Below are 17,640 nucleotides of genomic sequence, written 5' to 3'. Positions count from 1 at the left end.
TACCTTTACCTACGGAGTGTACTACTCGTATAATCCTCATACCTTCCTTGACGTAGATATCATGTCTCACAGTCTGCTCATTTCTTCCATGAATTGTGTCTTACGGAGTAGTAAAACATAGTTGTCTCCTCTTACGAAATCATATCGTAGTCGACGCCTAGGTCGGTACTTCGTAGGTACCGCTCCCGAGCCACGCGTACCAAGATGCAGGAGCTGCTTACTGTACCATGCACTGTGGGTGGACTTGGTGGGTCCGGTTTCGTTAATGTTCCTTTCGAATGCCGACACCTCTCTGTCCCGTCTTCGGCTGGCCGTCCTTTCTGGCAGAAAGGGGTCAGCAAGCAGGGACAAGAGGCTCGGAGCATCCTTTCGACAAAACAGTCTTTCGGCTTTGATGGGTTCTGATCATCATTGTCTGCTTCTTATTACATGTATTGTATCATTCAAGTTCGACTCGGAAAGTAGGGCATCCGATATGATATCATGCATGGGCCTGTGGGCCTGTGGCGGCCCTCTCACTCCCTCGTTGTGAGAAAACCACTTCTTTTGAGACCTCTACGGTTTTAAGCTATCCTTTCCGTCCTCGTATTCGGACCAGTCGTATTCGTTAGGGTATTTTTCCAAGTGTTCCCTCAGCTGCGTCATCTGGTTCCTCAAGTCCGGCGTCAGCTCCTCGTAGACATCCTCGAACATGGCCCGGATGGGGGGCTTTTTCTCGGCCTCGGCCTCCCGGAAAGCCCGGAGGATCTCAGCCCGCGTCTCCTCGCGGCAGGTCTTCTCCTTGGCATCGTCCCAGATGCCCCGGACTTCCATCCACTTCCGCAGCCGCGTGATGGGGTTGTCCCGCCTCTTCCAGTCCTCCACCTCCACGCGGGCCCGGTAGGCGAACGAGTCGTCCGACGTGCTGTGGTGGCTCACCCGGTACGTCATGGCCTCGATCAGCACCGGCCGCCCGCCGTTCTCCAGCGCCATGGCCCGCGCCCGCTTGGTGGCCTCGCGCACCGCCCAGAAGTCGTTGCCGTCCACCCGCACCGTGTCGATCCCGTACCCGATGCCGCGGCTCGCAATGCCGTCGCCTCGGTACTGGTCCAGTGTCGGCGTGGAGATGGCGTAGCCGTTGTTGCGGCAGATGAAAATCACGGGGCATGATCGTGTCGCCGCCATGTTCAGTGCTGCGTGGAAGTCGCCCTCGCTGGCCGCCCCCTCGCCGAAGTAGGCCGCCACCACGCGCGGCGGCAGGCTGGCATCATTCAGTCGCTGCATTTTGAGAGCGTACGCCGCTCCCGAGGCCTGCGGTAACTGAGTCGCCAGCGGAGAGGATATCGTGTGCTGTTCGAGGGTTCCCGTCAGTCGATAAATACCGTCCAGTGTGAAACTAGAAAGAAAGAAACCCATAGGTGTGCCGTGACGAGCCATCGCCTAGGGAAGGGTGGGGTGAACATCATCTTACAATATTAAGTTCCTTGCTGCCGTAGTGCACTGGCATGTTTCGTCCCTTTCCGGGGTCCTTGCGGTTGGCGAACAGTTGGTTCACAAAGTCGGCTGTTGTAAAACCGCGCTGTTTAAAAACCCCCTGTTCGCGGTACTGACAAAAGATGACGTCCTCCGGGGCCAGCACGCTAGCTGACCCAACACTCAGCGCCTCCTCTCCAGCTGACACCATGTAGAAACTGAGACGGCCCTGGCGCTGGGCATCAAACATGATAAGGTCGAGAATGGAGATGAAGACCATGTCCTTGTACAGCTTGACCACCTCCGCGTCGGTCAGGTCAGGCTCGAACGACTCGTCTACTACCACGCCTTGCTGGTCGACAACACGGTAGGTCGGAAGAGCGGGGTAGTCCTCTGATGTTTCGTACTTGAGCTTATGGGTGAAGGCGCTTTTCACAGCGCCCGGGAAGGACACATGATTTGCATTGGGCTCTTGCGAGAGCCTGCTCGATGCTCGGGCGTGGGATGGGAGACTGAGGAGAGGACTCGCCAACGACGTTGAGGTCCTCGGAAGACGGACTCGGCGCAAATGCGCTGGCCTGAGAGCACCTAACTTCATGACAATTGAGGGTGGATGTTGGGAAAGAGAATTGGAACACGGAGACGACGACACGACATTGATTAACAGAAAGAGGGAGAAGGGGGAATTCTATGAAATCCTTTGGAACAGGGAGGAGTTCAATGGGCTGGAACTAGAAAGCGACGTCATGTTGAGCCGACAGAAAGCGAAGAGCGTGGGCGGGCTTGGCGGTGTCGCTATCAGCTTATCGTTGGAATTTGTGGATCCCCGGGGAACCCCTGGCGAGGGGCACGGGAGACGGTGAACCTCAAGGACGTCGGTGTATTTGTAGATATGAGGTTGTATTTACCCAGCATATTACTAGTGTTGACCATATACAAGTGCTCATATAAGCTGTCTCGTTGTCTTTATCATCGTGGGGATGTCTTTTTTTTTTCTCCTTCTTTTTTTGCTTATGCTAACAGTTATGATAATTATAGGGGTGAAAGTCCTTAATCTCCGGTCTCTTTCTCTCTAATATAGTCCATAGAAGGCATACATCATCTTTATTATTAGGCAGGAGAGTAAATCTTATTATATCGGGTGGGCAGGTTTACATAGCAAGGTGTTATCTTTTATGAACCCCGGGATATCGTAACCATGATGGCAGTGCAGACTCGCTCTCTCATAAGCACTCCCCTACCCCCAGAGTAAACAATCACGCAATGTAAACGAACAGATTAATAGCCGGGCGCCGCAGCGATGAAGTGACGGAACTTTTGATCCCGTGCAGATATTTCACACTCGTGGATGTAGAATTCCTCAAAGCAAAACTGCTTCGCTCTACTCATCTCTTCATCGCCTACTCCTGCTGCTCCCACCATCACCTCCATCACACCAACCCCTTCGCCTGCATCCGGAACGAACAGTTCTTTCCCGACTCTACGCCTTGTCCCCAGTCAGTGAAACAGAGCAACTTAATTCAAACCGCTCCGACTTTAAGACTCAACAACAACAGACGAACAGACGAGATGAGCAACGACTTGACCCCCGGCTCCAAAGTAGCCATCGTGGTCATCACCGTGCTCTTCTTCGTCTTGATGCTGGCCTTGTGTGCCATGAAACAAGTCGACCGGTTTGTGCTTCTTATGGCAAGCGCTCGGGAGTATATCCGCGGTCGAGGCCGCGAATCGGGCCGGGATAAGAGCCGCGAGTCCGAGACGGCCGATACGGCTGTCTAAAAGTAAGTGATTCTCCTGCAAGTTTGTCGAGGTACTTCCCGGAGGCATGGACGAACGACCCAAGTCAAACAAGGTAGGTACCTGTGTGGCTCAACTACCTTACGCTAAGGTAGCGAGTGGAACGCACCAATCTACTTCAAGGTACATTTTGGCTTGTTTCACCAGCCACAGATCGGTCGGATCAAACTCATCTGTCATCCCTGTCTTTGCGGCGGTACCAATTGCTTCTGCCGCCAAATGCCGCCCCGCCAAATCCCATTGAGCGAGCTCCACCGAAAGAATACGCTTCCAATCTTGGCCGATCCGCGACTTGGGAATCGAGACGCATTCGCTGACATCTTTCCCAGCAATCAACACCCCCAACCGCAACAAGCAGCCGTTCCGATCGCAATGGCTGCTCCTCGAGCCTTAGGCTCAGCCAGGGGCCTTAGGGCCCTCTCACGTCCCGTCTTCCAGCTTCAGTCACAGTCTCCATCTCCGTCTTTCCCGTCGCCCTCTTTGTCTCGGTGCTTCTCCGGAAGTGTCCCCTGTCTGCACGACGCCAATGCTCCCTCACCATCTGATCGCGCCTCTTCTGCGGGCGCCGCAGGCAACAAGACAACACACTTTGGCTACGAGACGGTCTTGGAATCCGAAAAAGAAAACCGTGTCGCCGGTGTTTTCCACAGCGTAGCCGAGTCGTACGACCGCATGAACGACCTCATGTCCTTCGGCTGGCATCGAGTCTGGAAGTTCGTTCCCCTTTTTTCTTCTTAAACCTTGGACATTTTCTTGTTCTCTCTCAACCTGCCTGCTAACCCCACCTCTCCCCCAGAGATCATTTCGTCGCCTCCCTCGCACCAGGCCTCTCGACCTCCAACCCAGGGCAACCCCAGCGCATCCTCGACGTAGCCGGCGGCACGGGCGACATCGCCTTCCGCCTCGTCTCCGCCGCCCACGCCGCGAGCCCGAACCCGAAACTCCACGTCACCGTCTCCGACATCAACTCCTCCATGCTCTCCGTCGGCCGCGACCGCTCCCTCGCCCTCCCCGCCTCGCACCAGGCCTGCCTCTCCTTCCTCGAGGCCAACGCCGAGCGCCTGCCGCCACAGGTCCAGGACAACTCCCTCGACCTCTACACCGTCGTCTTCGGCATCCGCAACTTCACCAACCCGCTCGCCGCCCTCCGCGAGGCCCACCGCGTCCTCAAGCCCGGCGGCGTCTTCGCCTGCCTCGAGTTCAGCAAGGCCGACAAGCACCCGCTCTTCAACTACGTCTACAAGCGCTGGAGCTTCGGCGCCATCCCCCTCATCGGCCAGCTCGTCGCCGGCGACCGCGACAGCTACCAGTACCTCGTCGAGAGCATCGAGCGCTTCCCCTCCCAGGAGCAGTTCCGCGACATGATACTCGAGGCCGGCTTCGAGGTTTCCGGCGACGGTTACGAGGACTTGACCGGCGGTGTGGCTGCCATCCACAAGGGCGTCAAGCCGCTCGCTTGATCCAGAATTTCATTCAGCAATGCCAACCAAACTTCGAGACATACACGGCGGACGGACCGGAAAAGAGACACAAGAACACTGGAACTGTATAGTAGATCATGGAAATTAAGATGGAAATAAAGCCCAGATTCTGATGTGAGACGACCTTAACGGCATTAACACCAACATAATCCGCATCCCGTAACATGAATTACCACCACTGCCGGACTATCTTACTCGATCCCCGTAACCATTGCACATGGAGAGAAACCCCAAACTTGAGTAGGTTCCGTCAGGGGAAGAGATAGGGGGAAAAAAGAACAAGGGAAGCAAATTGCGATGTAAATAATGGACGTAGCTATTGCATCTGAATCTCTGGCCCAAACCCCGATAAAAGCGCGGACTGCCCAGGGAACTCCTCTCCCGCCGAACTTCCCAAAGCCATCTCATTAAGTTTTGTAAAATTGGCGTACAAGAAATTGGTAACAGTTAATTCCGGACTCGTCCCCTCAAAAGCTCCTCCTTTTCCCATCCTTCGCATCCCTCTCGAGCCAGAAACGAAACCCCATTCGGAGCACTACTGCCCAGGAAACAGCAGGCCCGGGAGATCAAGTGAGGCGAGAGGAAGGGGAAGAAAACAAAAAAAAAACAAGAGGATAGACCTTGCGGCACGTAGGTGTATGGGGATAGTGTGAGAATAGCCATAGCGCCCATGCTCTTGAGGAGTAGTCAACTAGGCTCAGTTCCTCAAGCCGGCAAAAAAATAAAAAAATGAAACGCACTCGGCTCCTTCTATCTGACCACCTCACTCGTTTTTTTATGGACCCTTCCAACGCGCGATGGACGTGTCAATATAATTGAGCATACGGTCCTCGGCTCTCATTTGTCGTCCTTCTTTCACTCGGCCGGGGTAGAAGCCCCAGGCGCAGGTGAGGAGGCACCGCCGTCTCCCTGGCGACCACCGCCTCGGCCTCGTCCACCGCGGCCGCGTTCACCACCGCGTCCGCCACGACCGCCGCGGCCACGGCGGTTACTCTCGGAGTCGCTAGCACCTCCGGCGCTTCGGTAGCCGCTGCCGGTATTGGCCGACCCGCTGCCGCCCCGGCTGCTACCCCAGTTACCAGCGCCGCCACGGGGTTGGAACTTGCTCTCGCGAGGCACGAAGATCTTGACTAGCGGACGAGAGCGGTCCTCGTGTGCTCTGGTCTTGAGGTCGTCGGGAAGGGCAACCAGAGCGGCGTCGCGGTCTTCGGCATTGCTGAACTGCACCACTTTGTTGGAGCTGCCCCACTTCTCGATCTTCAGAATCTTGGCCCGGTGCTCCGAGTCGAATAGATCTCGTGTTTGGTCTTCCGAAGACACGTTCATCACGAAGAGCCCGATAATTGTGCTGGGGGCCGGAGAGGAGACGGGCTCCGGGCCGTTCGCCGAGCCGTTAGCGGCGGCAGGTACGGCCTTTTCCGACTCCTTGACGGTGTCAGGTTGAGGAGTGCTTGACTGGGGTTGGGCTGGAGGGGCCTTGGAAGATGTTTGGCGGCCGGCAGGGGACGGAGCGGCAGGCTGGGCAGGCTGGGCGGACCCAGGGCTAGGGGCAGCGCCGGAGCCAGGGGCAGGGGCGGGAGGCGCAGCAGCTGATTGAGAAGAACCGGGAACGGGAGTAGAACCAGGCTGCTGCTTGGCGCCCCGATGGGAAAAGTTAAACCCTTGTGCGCGCATTTCTGTCCCGATTCGGCCGTCCTGGATCTCTAAGACGAGCCAACCAAAGGCGGCATCCGCCAGGTTAAAGTTCCACATGTTCTTGAACGCACTCTCGTCGACTTGGCCGAGCTGGGCCTGTCCCTGGACTGGGCCGCCGAAGGGATTACCACCGGCAGCCGTAGTCGGCATCTTCTCAACGATCTGGAGAGCGTTCTTAAGCAGGTTTTGTTGAGCCTCGTTCTGGGCGATGGCCGGCTCGACTTCACCCTTCACGGTCTCCCACACGTCGTTGAAAGACGCCTTGGACGCGGCCAGCTTTCCTCGGTAGTGATCCAGCGTAGGATTCACGCTAAACTCGTTGTAGGAGCTGCCGTATCGGAAGTGTAGACCGGCGGAGATGGAGAAATCGGCCTTGAGGGTGACGGACAGCTGATTGAGGATACCCTCGCGGGCGGGGGAGGCATGGGTGACGAAGATGCGGGTTTCAGTGGGATCATAAACCCTGTTAGCTGTATCAATCAGCTCGCCCATCTGAAGGAGGGTGGTCCACATGGTTCCCTGGCCGCCGGCAATGGTGGTCCTGCCCTCGCCGTTGTCAAACAGCTTGTGCATGACGACAGCGCCGCCCAGGCCGAGAAGACGAAGCTTGACACCGCCAAGTTCGAGGAGCATGGAGCGGGCCTCGTCGATGATGTGCAAGTTGTGGACCTTGTACTCGGTCGAACGGAACTTCTCCAGCACTCTCACATCCTCGCAAGCGCCCCAAACTGTATAAACGGGAACGTCGAGCTTGATGTCGCCACTCAGCAGCTGAGATAGCTCAGAGAGGGGCAGGTCTGCGGGCGAAAAGCGGCTCTTGACGGGTCCCGGGCCGCCCTGTTGGATCGCTTTCTTGACGGGCTCGGAGATCAGGGGGGAGTATTGAGCAACATGCTTGAGGGTCCTAGAGGAGGGCTATTGTCAGCGCGTTGTCTCGCAGGAGAGGGAACGGTGGGCGGGGCTGGCCTCCAAAAAGAAGGGAGGGGCAATATTCACTTCTCGGCAATCCGTTCAAGGGAGGTATCGTCGTAGAAACCAAAATCGCCCGTATGGATGATATGATCGGCGCGAGCAGACTTGGCAAGCTCGTTCAAGGAATTGAGGTTTCCTGTTGATAGTTATACGTTAGCCTGAAGTTGAGACAAAAGTTAAGGATGGACACAAGTTGGCAATACGTACCTCGAACATCGGCTATACAAAGGATCCTCATGGGACCCGTCTGAACTACTCGACCTTGGTTAGGGAGTAGAGGAGCGGCCCCAGGTGGGATGGTAGTGCCGTTGGGCATGTAATTAGGGCCGGTGAACGGGCGAGGCTGCGGGAACCGTAGGTGGTTAGCGTTGATTTGCGCGGGTTTCGATAGGGTAATCATGGAGGCAAAGGGACTGCTGTTCCAATGTCCGGGAAAAGTAAGATCGCCAGAGATCGCCCGCAAGGTGAGCGACGATCTTAGGAGAAAGATGAGGAGGGCAGGGGAGAGAAGAAGACATACAGCAGCCATGCTCACGATCTTTTCGATTCAAGATACGAGACAGTCGCGTGTTGCGGAGGAGTAGGTGACCGGGGGACAGGGACCGGAAGGCAGGTCGTTACTTCACTCAGAAGTGGGTAAGACCGCGATGGTTCAGGAGAGGCGATCGTGGGATGGTGGGAAGGCAGGAAGGTGGAAGGTGGATGATACACGCAGGTGGCGTCGTCAGGAGGGTTGGAAGGTTTTTTGGTGGTTTGGTGGTCGGGTTGCTTCTCGAAGGGAGCAAGCACGACGTTTACTTTGCTCGGGAGAGAGAATAGGTGCGGCGGCCGAAAAGAAATAGGAATTAATTAAAAGAAGAGATAGGTGGGTATCAAGAGAGTGACAACAAAGGGCGGTTGGGGAGGGGGGTTGCGATGTTGCCGATTGCGACGTGTAGGTATTTCGAGAAGTTAGGAGCTCTCCTTAGCCAGGCTGTCGATTAATTTTGCTGGAGGTGACGCCTGGGGTGTTACTTCCAGATTGTTATTAATCACCTCTAGCCCTCTTGTTTCCCTCAGTCCTGGCTCGCACCTGACGGGGCAGTACTGTCAAGTTCGTATCGAGGTACCTTTCAGATCGATACTTCCAGCCAATAGGAGGACGTTCTGTTCGCTGACTAAAGGTCTTAAGGCTTTTCCCCCACTTGGAATAGCACGAGCTGGCGACAGCTGCAACATACCATAGGTACCTTACCTTAATAAGGTAAGGTACAAGAACAAGCCCAAGTACCTAAATTTACAAGTTTGTAGCGCACGATCACCGGATTCATCGTACTCTCGACCTATCCAGGTAGTTCTTCATTATTAGCTGGTTTGAATATATGCCCGACCTAGCACTTCACCAGAGAAGGCCGGCAACATCAAGTACCGTGACTCTTCAAGTTCAATCAGCTAGCTCCAGCTATATAAGCAAGTCACGTATCCCTTCATTTGCTCTTTCCACTTTCAATGGCCTTCTGCAGAGGCTTGAGAGGCAATTCGCTTCGTTATGCTGTATACATAAATTTATCTCTGACCAGGTCCCTCAGAGTTTTGGAACCCACAAGAGAGGGTGAATGGGGAAAAACAAAAAAAAAAACCCCCAATCATAACGTAAAGCGGAAACATAAAAGATGAGAGCAAATGATCGCATGGGATCAACCGACCCAACCACGGGACCCCAGGTCAACGCCCAACTCGACTCCCGTCTCCATCGCTGCCAACTCATTTGCGGAAGGGGAGAAAAATAGCAGGACAACAAAAAGAGCGCGCGCGACGAAGGAAAGCGACAGGTGGCTCTGGTCCTGCCGCTCTGCACCCGCCCAACTCCATCCTTATGCATCTTCGAACCGTAGGCAGGCTGATGAGAGATAGGCGGCAGAGTTATGTACAAAGATGGGCTACCGTTGGCATACAGCTCTTGTCGTCAGACGTGGTGAAAAGAAAAAAAAAAGAAAAAAAAAAGAAAAAAAAATCCGTCACCACATGTCGTCTCGCCCATTCTGACGTCTCCCTTGGTCATCTCCGTCGTCCGCTTGGTATGGGTCGTGACTGTTGTGGCTATGGTGACCATGTTGACCGTGTTGGCCCTGGCCCTGGCCCTGGCCGGGCTCGTCGTAATATACCTTGCCATGATGAGTACCGTATTCATCATGGTTGGCGTAGGAATCTCCATGCATTGGTTCGTTACCACCTCCATGCTCGTACTCGTACATTTGAGTCTCGTCCATATAGTCTCCGTCGTGGCCGTGACCATCTCCGTACTGGTTGGAATCCTAAGGGAGCCAAATGGTTAGTGCTCAGGGGAGGCCAAAAAAACAGAAAAAAGAAGAAAAAAGAGAGAGAGAGACAAAAGAAAGGAGGGAAAATGACGGATAGCCAAGGGAGGAAAATGAAATGCGCAAATCTCAAAAGTGGACCTCATACCCGATGGTACTCATAATTGTAATCGTCAAGAGCATCCTGATCGGTTTCCTGCTGCATCTGCTGCTGAGCCAGATACTGTTCTTCCTGCTCCCTCCGTCGACGTTCCTCCTCCAAGCGCCTCTGCTGCGGGGACTGCGGAATCTGCGCTTGGGGGTGCATGGCCTGAACGATGGCCAAGTAGTTGTACATGAAGTTGCTGAGCAGGACCTGGCTCGCCAACGACCGACGCGGATTCGCAAGCTTGATGTGGGCCATCCGGTATATGGCCCTCTCCTCCAGCAAAGGAAATCGTGTCCACGGGTAGTCGACGTCGGGTCGCAGGGGCCGGTACGGGCGTTCTTCGGACACGCGTGGTTGGTGCCCTTTCTTGCTCACCGTCTGCTTGTCACTCTTCCTCTTACTACCGCCGAAGAGGCTGGAAAACAAACCTCCCCCCTCCTTCTCCTTCTTCGAAGGGTCCGATTTGCGACTGCCCTCCCTTTTCCGTTCCTCGGCCGGTTTGGCGTCGACGTTCTCGCGGTCCAGGTGTAGGCTTTCGCGGCCCTTGTTCACGGCGCTCTCAATGGAGTTTTGCAGGACGTCCAGGCGGACATTATCCTGGGCCTTTTCTACCAGGCTCTTGCTGCTCTTCTTCTTCTCGTCCTCTTTCCGCTTCTTCTCCTTGTCCTCGCCGCTGCCCTTGAGCCATTTGGACCAGCCACTGGACGATTTCGAAGAGAAAACGCTGGAGCTGTCGTCGTCCTTGTCCTTTTTGGATTTCTTTTCGATTTTCCGTTCTTCTGGCGGTAAAGTGGGGATGAAGGTGAGGCTATCGGTGCTAGTAGCGCCACTACCGGGAATGGGCGACGGGTGGGACGCCATGTCGTTCAGAGACTGCGGTTGCGGGGCGGCATGGTTGAGCTGCTGGCTTAGCTGCTGCTGTTGCTGGAGCGTGGGTACAGAAGAAGATGAGTGAGGGCTCCGGACGGCGGCAGGTCGTTTGTTTGCCTGCACAGACAACTCATCGGGAGTCATATGTCGCAGAGCCATGTCCTGGTTTGTCTTTGTGGAAGACGAAGACCTTTGTGGGTACGGTCTTGTTATTTCGTCTGTTTCTGTCGGTTGGCTGGGTTCCTCCTCTCGCAGAGGCGAATCCATCTTTTGTGGTACCGGGCCCTTGGACTCTGACGCTGGGGACGCCCGCGTCGTAAGCACGTCCTGAACGCTACCGGTAGCTGAAGTAGCATCGCTGACGTCCGCTAAACTCAGATCTTCGCCACCCGTCAGGGAAGCGTGAGATTCGGGATGCGCAAACAGTTGCGCCCGCCTCATTGACCGATTCGGCCGCGAGAAGTTCTCCGAGATGGGCTCAGACTGTACCCTACCAAGTTTATGGCCTGGCGGAGCGTCGCCGGGCGGAGGTGCGGTCTCTGGCGATTCGGAGCCGGTCTGGCTGCGCCGCGCAGCAGAGACCCGTTTGCCCAGAGAGAGGCGTTCGCCGGAGCGCATGCTGCCACCTTTCCTGTAGGTGGTGCGAGTCGACCGGCGAAGTCCCATCCCCGGGGCCATGGGCAGAATGGGCGCATCATCTGCGCTACTTCCTGACCCTGTGGATGGTGACTGTTTTGTTTCCCGAGCAAGCCTTTGTACCGCCCTTGTGGGGTCCTTCACAAGCTCCTCTAAGCTTAGCTCTCCCATTGAGTTTTCGCTAGACCGCTTGCTATCCAACCTCTCCGCACCGTCTATGTAGCTGTCTGCAGCCCGACCACCCGTATTGTCGATCTGCCTGGAGAGCATGCTCTTTTTCCTTTTCAAACCGCCCGAGTTGCTGCGGTCGAGGCCATCTGGAGAAAGGAGAGAATCGCCGGTGCCGGACCTTCTCCTTATCGTCTTGACGCGGTTTTCGAGGAAGTTTTTGAATTCGGTAGGCGCTAGCTCTGGATGAACGGCCGCGGGCACCCAGAGTAGCCTCGACGGATCAGCCTCGTCGTCACCGCCCGAAGGCGCAATGGAGGGGATAGCCGTCAGAGACAATCCGGAAAACGGCAACAGATCAGGATCTGAATTGTTTCCCACGTCCATGGACATCCTACGGAGCGCCTGCAGGTTACTCAACTCTTGGGCAATGTCGTTGGGATGTTCGATGTTGGTAATGGCGAACTGGGACGAATCGGCTTGGACATCTCGGAGGGAGAATGCGGGGGAAACGGGCGACATGGTACCATTCTCGAATAAGCCACCACCTCGATGGCCGGGGGCCCCGACGGGCATGGTATGGGCCTTTTTCAACTGAGGACTGCTACCTCCTCCATTGGTTGTCGAAGGGATGCCTGACTGATCGGAATTTGACCGCAGCAACGCCCGGCGCGAGTCTCGGGGATCTTCATTGTTGGGAGAATCAGCGGGGTTGTGTCTATGCATCTGCTCGGGTTGGCTATTGGGCATGAAGCTCAGAGGGCGTTGATCGTTGGAATAATCGTCTTCGTCGCCGTAGAGAGTGCCGATAGCCTCGGTGACATGATGGCTCGGATCGGAGATGGAGAGTTGGCTACCATGACCGCGTCGGCTGGCAAAGCTGCCACCAACATCACCTCGCGGCTGGGACGAGGTCTAGGAGGAAAATATGAAGGTCAGTCTCGGCAGCAACAAAATAACGGAGCCTTGTCTTCTCGGAAGATATGAGCCAAGCAGTTCTCAGATGGGAAGAAAAGTGGCTACAATGCCGATCCTCTGCCCCTCCCCCGGGCCCGAATGAAATAATGAAGCATGTGCAATTGCAGGGAAGATGAAGGTGTTGGGTGGGACTGCCCTCGGCGCTGAGAACGCAGTACAGAAAACAAGATGAAAAACGGGAAGGAAAGAAAGCCAAGACGATAAGTCTCTTCTTCTCTTGTTTTCTTTTTCTGGAAAAAAAAATTCAAAAAAAAAATGGAACGCACCATCATCTATATAGAGAGGCAAGCGCTCTCGAGAGAGGCTGGAAAAAGCCACAAAAGCCCCTGTTTAACGCTCCAAAGCGGGCGGAGTCGTCTGTCGGTCGGCGGTCGGCGGTCGGGGCAGGTGTAGAGGAAATAGGTTACGGACACAAAGAAGGCATGGACGCGGTTGAACGGTCAGATACTAAGGCGACACGACGTTGGATATGAGGCACATCGATCGGGGGCCGGCTTTTATCGAGGTCGAGGCAATGGAAAGAGGAAGCGCGGTAGTTGATATAAGGCCTGGCGGAAGAGGTGGTGGTCGATCGGTCAGTCCGGTCGCCAGGGAAGTTCAGGAGGGTACTCGGACAGTTGATGCCGTTGAAAAGGGGTTCGTAACAGCCTCCAAGGAGGGCTCGTCAAGACGAAGACGAGAGAAGCCCGCTCGAGACAAGGGCCGAAGGGGCTAAGGGGGGCGAGAGAGCGAGGGCGTGAAACCTGCAGACCGTGGAGAGTAAAATGTACGGGGCGACGGAGAAGGCGGGAGAGAAAGAAGGGGATCGATCGCCTTTCTTCGCCGATAGAGATGTCGTAGCGTCCGTTGGCAACGAGTAAAGGTAAAGAAGATTCGGAACCACACAACGGCGCAAAATAGTTGCAAGGCACCAGTCTGCTAATGAACTGTGAACAGTTGGACCTTCGAACCAAACAGAGTCGTTGAATGATCGGGGGGGTGGGTGGTGTGGATCTTGGACTGGGAGGTGCCAAGAACAGGAAGAGACGGTGGGCAATTCTGCGATACAAGCGTGACCTGCGCCCCAGTGACCGTTGACGGTCAGCCCAAGTACCGTCCATTTACCGCTGCGCCACCAATGGCGTTCGAGTAATCAAACTGGGTATTCTGCTCCACCACGTTCTCGGGGCTCGGGAACGCCATCCACCGGTGTGACCGAGACGGGTAGAGGTACTTAGGTACCTACCTGTCCTTTGGGTCGACCCCCCTCGAGGCGGGGTGGAACCATGACAACGTCTGAACACTTAGAGTCACGTGCCACTCATCCACGCGATGTACAGACCACACCGAAATATAGGTAGACCTCGTATGGTATTTATCTCGGTTTGATTATGCATCTATTAGTAGGTACTGTACTGGACATGATATTTGCTCAGATTCGATATACCAGGCGAAGTTAAACGCAGCAATGATTTCCAATCAATGTCATCCCGCCGCTGCCCATAGACCAGATTCTCACTGTCCCTTACGCCAGTCTCACGACTGAGAGAACAATATTGAGCTGATAACTGGATAAAAACTCCCATCCTCCAGCTTCTAGAAGCTCAGGAAACATCATAGTCTCAAGCTAGACTATCCTTGATGCCTTCTTGATCATCTACGGCATAAGGTAGACCATCTACCTAATCCCCTGGGTATACCAATGCTTCTGCCCATTTTCTTCTGCGGGTCTCCCTGCCACTTCGTCCTGTCGGTCCTCGAGGTGTTCGCTCTGGCATGCTTGACACGGGATGGGACACCGACCCATCAATATCCTCACTCTATACGGGTCCGTTGCGCCTGTTGCTTGACTCTGCTGAACCAAATCCGTCGTCGGTGGAACTGGTAAATCTAAGACACGAAGTTTCTCAGATCTCCGAGTTCCAAATGGGAACCTAGTCAAGACATGTAAAATTCCTAGTCGCAAAGAGGCGTGAGGATCCAGAACCCAGGAACCCCAGGCTGAATCTTGGACCCTGCCCGGTCTCTATCTTGCCCCTGTGAGACATCATCACATGCATCTAGGGTTCTGACAACGGGCAGCCCTTCCCAGCCACATATCCTCTTTCACACCACAGGAATGCTGCCGCGGAAACAAACATCTGGGCCAATTATATCCTGAGGAGTAGAGGCCGAATTAGGAGGATAATTCGACATTTCTAAGGGGTGGCGGGATTGTGGGAGTCGATTGTAAAAAGGTATGCTTCACTCGCACCGAATCAGTACTAGTCAGCACGATGACGCTGTATAATTATGTCACTTCCGCCACTACCCCGTAGGACGGATTTCCAACTCTGAGAGCTGTTAAATGACATACCCAACGAGACTTTCCATCCCTCATGTAGCGATTCCGGTCACTTCAGAGAATTTGGCGACTTTGAACTATGTATCAGCCAAGTAGCCGTGGGAGAGGGCTCAGCCCTCTTCCCGTTCAGAGTCGTACACAATGTCCACTGCTTCTTCAACCTCATCATCCTCCCGCATCAAGCTCTCCGGAAGCATCTGACTCTTAGTCAGGAGCTGTGATGAATGCAGCTGAAAGTCTGCCGGGGGAAGCTGGATGGGACTGTCGTCGTCTTCCGTGTCCTGTAAAAAGAGGCTCGACGAGGAGTGACGCATCGGCCGCGGCACTGGTCTAGGAAAGGGCGATTCCTGTGTCGACAGCTGGCTCACCGTCGTCGCCTGTGACGGACAGACCGTGTGCCGGGGTGTTGTGTTCGGAAGCCGAGCGGGAGGCGGGAGGCCGGTGATCTGCGGACGAGGGCTGCTGTGGCTTCGTGGGACGTCGTCTTGGCTCGATGGTACGATAGTGAGTTCCTCTTGGGAAGAGCGATGCTGTGTGGCCTCGCTCATTATTTGCTTTGTGACCTCCTTTGAGATCGTCGCCGTTTCGGTGGGCCCATGGGATTCGAGTTGCGAGGACGGCATGTCAGCCCCGCTTTCATTCGCCACGATGGATTGCCTATCGACATCATCCTCATCCTCCTCTCTGTCTGATAGAGAACAGCGCAAGTTGGCCATAAGATGTCCCACTACGGCTGGGGGCACATAGTTGTACTTTTGGGGAGGTCCAGCGAGCCAGCCATGCTCCTTCATTTCATCAAGCGACGCAGGGTTGTTGAGCCGATAAACCTCGAGAAGTTCGTATGCGAATGCAGCCCCTGACCGGCGCCTGTTGAATTCAGCATTACCAAGCCCTTCCTCGTCCTTAATCTCACCCGGCTGTTTCGCGGCCGATATGCGGGCCATATATCTGAGCTCCGAGACGGGAGCGGTCACATAAATCCACATCCGCGTGACGACTGCCGGGATCCGGTAGCTGCGGAACTCGTGGTTCTTCTTGCCTGATACTATTTGGTCAACGTGTTCGGGATGGATCGAGATGAAGATATCTGAGCGATCCGTCTGAGGACCCATGGCGTGAATAGCAGATAGCGGTATTCGCTGGCTTTCTAATCCTTGTGTAGCGACTGGAGCTTTTGCTTGTGTTGGTGTCGTTTCGAAATCGTCATCTCTGGTCGATTCCTGAGCACATGCTGGAGCGTTTTTACGAGTAGACCGCAAGAAGCGGCGGGGGGGCGAAAGCTGCACCGTGTCTAGTTCGTTGCATTTGCATGGCCCAGTGATTCTTTGATGGGGCGGACCTGTCGTGTGGTTCGGGCTATTTTCCTGGCAGGCAGAGGCGGAGGTCTCCTTCTCAGAAGAGGCCAGTAGCCCATGGACAAGGAGTTGGGTCTCTTCGCCAACATTTCCATAGTCTTCTTCCCCATCCTCCTGATCGTCAGTCTCGTCAAGGTTGTCATATTCGTCTTCCGAGTCGGCAATCACGCGCTCGGAGACTTTCCGGCGCCGAAGTGGTGAGGGGCTCTCTGGCGCTTCTGTGGCAACTTCAAATTCGTCAACAGACGCACTAGCCTCTCCCAGAACCAAACTGGCTGGTGCTTGACTGAATCCTGGTTCCTGTTTGAGTTCTGCCGCGTGAGGCGTGACGAATCGGACAGTTTTGGCCGTCGGTGTCGGTCGCTTGTTGATGGGCTGGTTCCCGACGGAGGACGCGGGGCTTTTAGTGACGGTGGTTGCATATGAATCCTCGATCACAAGAGTGCGGGGCCGTTTCGGTGTCGTCGAAAGTTTTGGGAGGGGAGACATAACATTTGTGGATTTGTCCTTCAGCGGAGAACGGTTTGGTACCTGGCTATATCTCGCCAACATGGGAGTGATGGGCGAATCCAGGGACGAAGGTATCTCAAGACGAACGCGCTTGTTCGTCGGTGTCTGAGGGACAACAGACGGTGTCCTGGTTCGATTGCCTCCGGTCATGTTTTCCTGAGCATCGTCCCCAAAGACAATGTCTAGGTTCTCCTCCTCGGAGTCCTCTATCTGGGCCTTTGCGTTGTCGAGTTTACTGAAGGACCATTCGGGGTGCGACGAAGACATTTGAGTCAAAGTCTGAGTGTGGTATTTGCTTTTTGGAGAGGGGCTTGGGCAGTCACCCTCCGTCTTGCGCCTCTTGCTCCGACGGGTAGAAGGCGCCGTGTGATCTTCGAGTTCATCGGGCACGACTGTAGTCTGGGCCCAGCCCATTTGGGTTAACGTGCTCTGATCTGGGGATGAATCGCGTTTGCCCGGCTGAGGTCCGCCGTCCCGTTCAATCCCGCGGTCCCCCAGTTGCTGGCGCCGTGGGGTATTGGTATTGCGGCCATAGCGCCGTACAATCTTTCTGCGTGGTGCGAATCTGAGCTGTTGTTGAGTTGGCGCAGGACTTGAATGGTAAACTCGTTCCGGCGCTGGCTGCCCTCGAGCACGCGTCTGGGGGGCCATCGCAATAATGACAGGTGGACAGAGATGAGGGTCGGGCCTTTCAGTGGTAATTCGTAAGATAGGGTATCGGTTACCCCCTTGTTAAGTGATGATTTCTGGATCGGAATCGGAGTCGGAGTGGGAGCACTATCACGACGCGTCGCGTTCACGTGGAGGATCTAGGTACACACCTTTAGGGCATGACATCACGAAAGTGGTTAATTAAGATAGGTCGCTGCCCCATGTCCCCGTACCGTAGGTACCTTATGCAATTAGGTAAGGTTCTTCGTGGGGACAAGCACAATACTTAGTGTAACTCACACAGAGA

General features: G+C 55.0%; 5 protein-coding genes across 5 annotated transcripts; 1 reads left to right on the top strand and 4 right to left on the bottom strand.

Moving 5' to 3' along the window:
- Positions 1–418: 418 nt before the first annotated feature.
- SODALDRAFT_345847 (dehydrogenase E1 component) lies at positions 419–2,200 on the bottom strand (the record flags this gene model as incomplete). The annotated part of the gene is made up of 3 exons (XM_028613225.1): positions 419–1,329; positions 1,451–1,944; positions 2,185–2,200. 3 exons carry the CDS (start codon positions 2,198–2,200, stop codon positions 556–558), a joined length of 1,284 nt encoding a protein of 427 aa, XP_028464319.1. The 3' UTR covers positions 419–555.
- A 1,269-nt stretch (positions 2,201–3,469) lies between these two features.
- On the top strand, positions 3,470–5,013 carry SODALDRAFT_345846 (ubiquinone/menaquinone biosynthesis methyltransferase). Its single transcript, XM_028613224.1, has 2 exons — positions 3,470–3,962; positions 4,046–5,013. Exons 1-2 carry the CDS (start codon positions 3,622–3,624, stop codon positions 4,707–4,709), a joined length of 1,005 nt encoding a protein of 334 aa, XP_028464318.1. The 5' UTR covers positions 3,470–3,621; the 3' UTR covers positions 4,710–5,013.
- A 572-nt stretch (positions 5,014–5,585) lies between these two features.
- SODALDRAFT_282329 (hypothetical protein) lies at positions 5,586–7,713 on the bottom strand (the record flags this gene model as incomplete). The annotated part of the gene is made up of 3 exons (XM_028608335.1): positions 5,586–7,329; positions 7,422–7,533; positions 7,605–7,713. The coding sequence occupies 3 exons, from the start codon at positions 7,711–7,713 to the stop codon at positions 5,586–5,588; spliced, it is 1,965 nt and encodes a 654-aa protein (XP_028464317.1).
- A 2,041-nt stretch (positions 7,714–9,754) lies between these two features.
- On the bottom strand, positions 9,755–12,917 carry SODALDRAFT_220862 (hypothetical protein). Its single transcript, XM_028607338.1, has 2 exons — positions 12,761–12,917; positions 9,755–12,431 (listed from the first exon to the last, which is right to left on the bottom strand). The coding sequence occupies exons 1-2, from the start codon at positions 12,764–12,766 to the stop codon at positions 9,837–9,839; spliced, it is 2,601 nt and encodes an 866-aa protein (XP_028464316.1). The 5' UTR covers positions 12,767–12,917; the 3' UTR covers positions 9,755–9,836.
- A 1,752-nt stretch (positions 12,918–14,669) lies between these two features.
- On the bottom strand, positions 14,670–17,636 carry SODALDRAFT_220851 (hypothetical protein). Its single transcript, XM_028607337.1, has 2 exons — positions 17,576–17,636; positions 14,670–17,503 (listed from the first exon to the last, which is right to left on the bottom strand). Exon 2 carries the CDS (start codon positions 17,331–17,333, stop codon positions 14,928–14,930), a length of 2,406 nt encoding a protein of 801 aa, XP_028464315.1. The 5' UTR covers positions 17,334–17,503; positions 17,576–17,636; the 3' UTR covers positions 14,670–14,927.
- Positions 17,637–17,640: the final 4 nt, after the last annotated feature.

The sequence above is a fragment of the Sodiomyces alkalinus genome (genome assembly GCF_003711515.1).
Source record: "Sodiomyces alkalinus F11 unplaced genomic scaffold SODALscaffold_9, whole genome shotgun sequence".
Classification (NCBI taxonomy): Eukaryota; Fungi; Ascomycota; class Sordariomycetes; order Glomerellales; family Plectosphaerellaceae; genus Sodiomyces; species Sodiomyces alkalinus.
The sequence above is the reverse complement of the archived record's forward strand: the minus strand, read 5'-3'. Positions and strand labels throughout refer to the sequence as shown.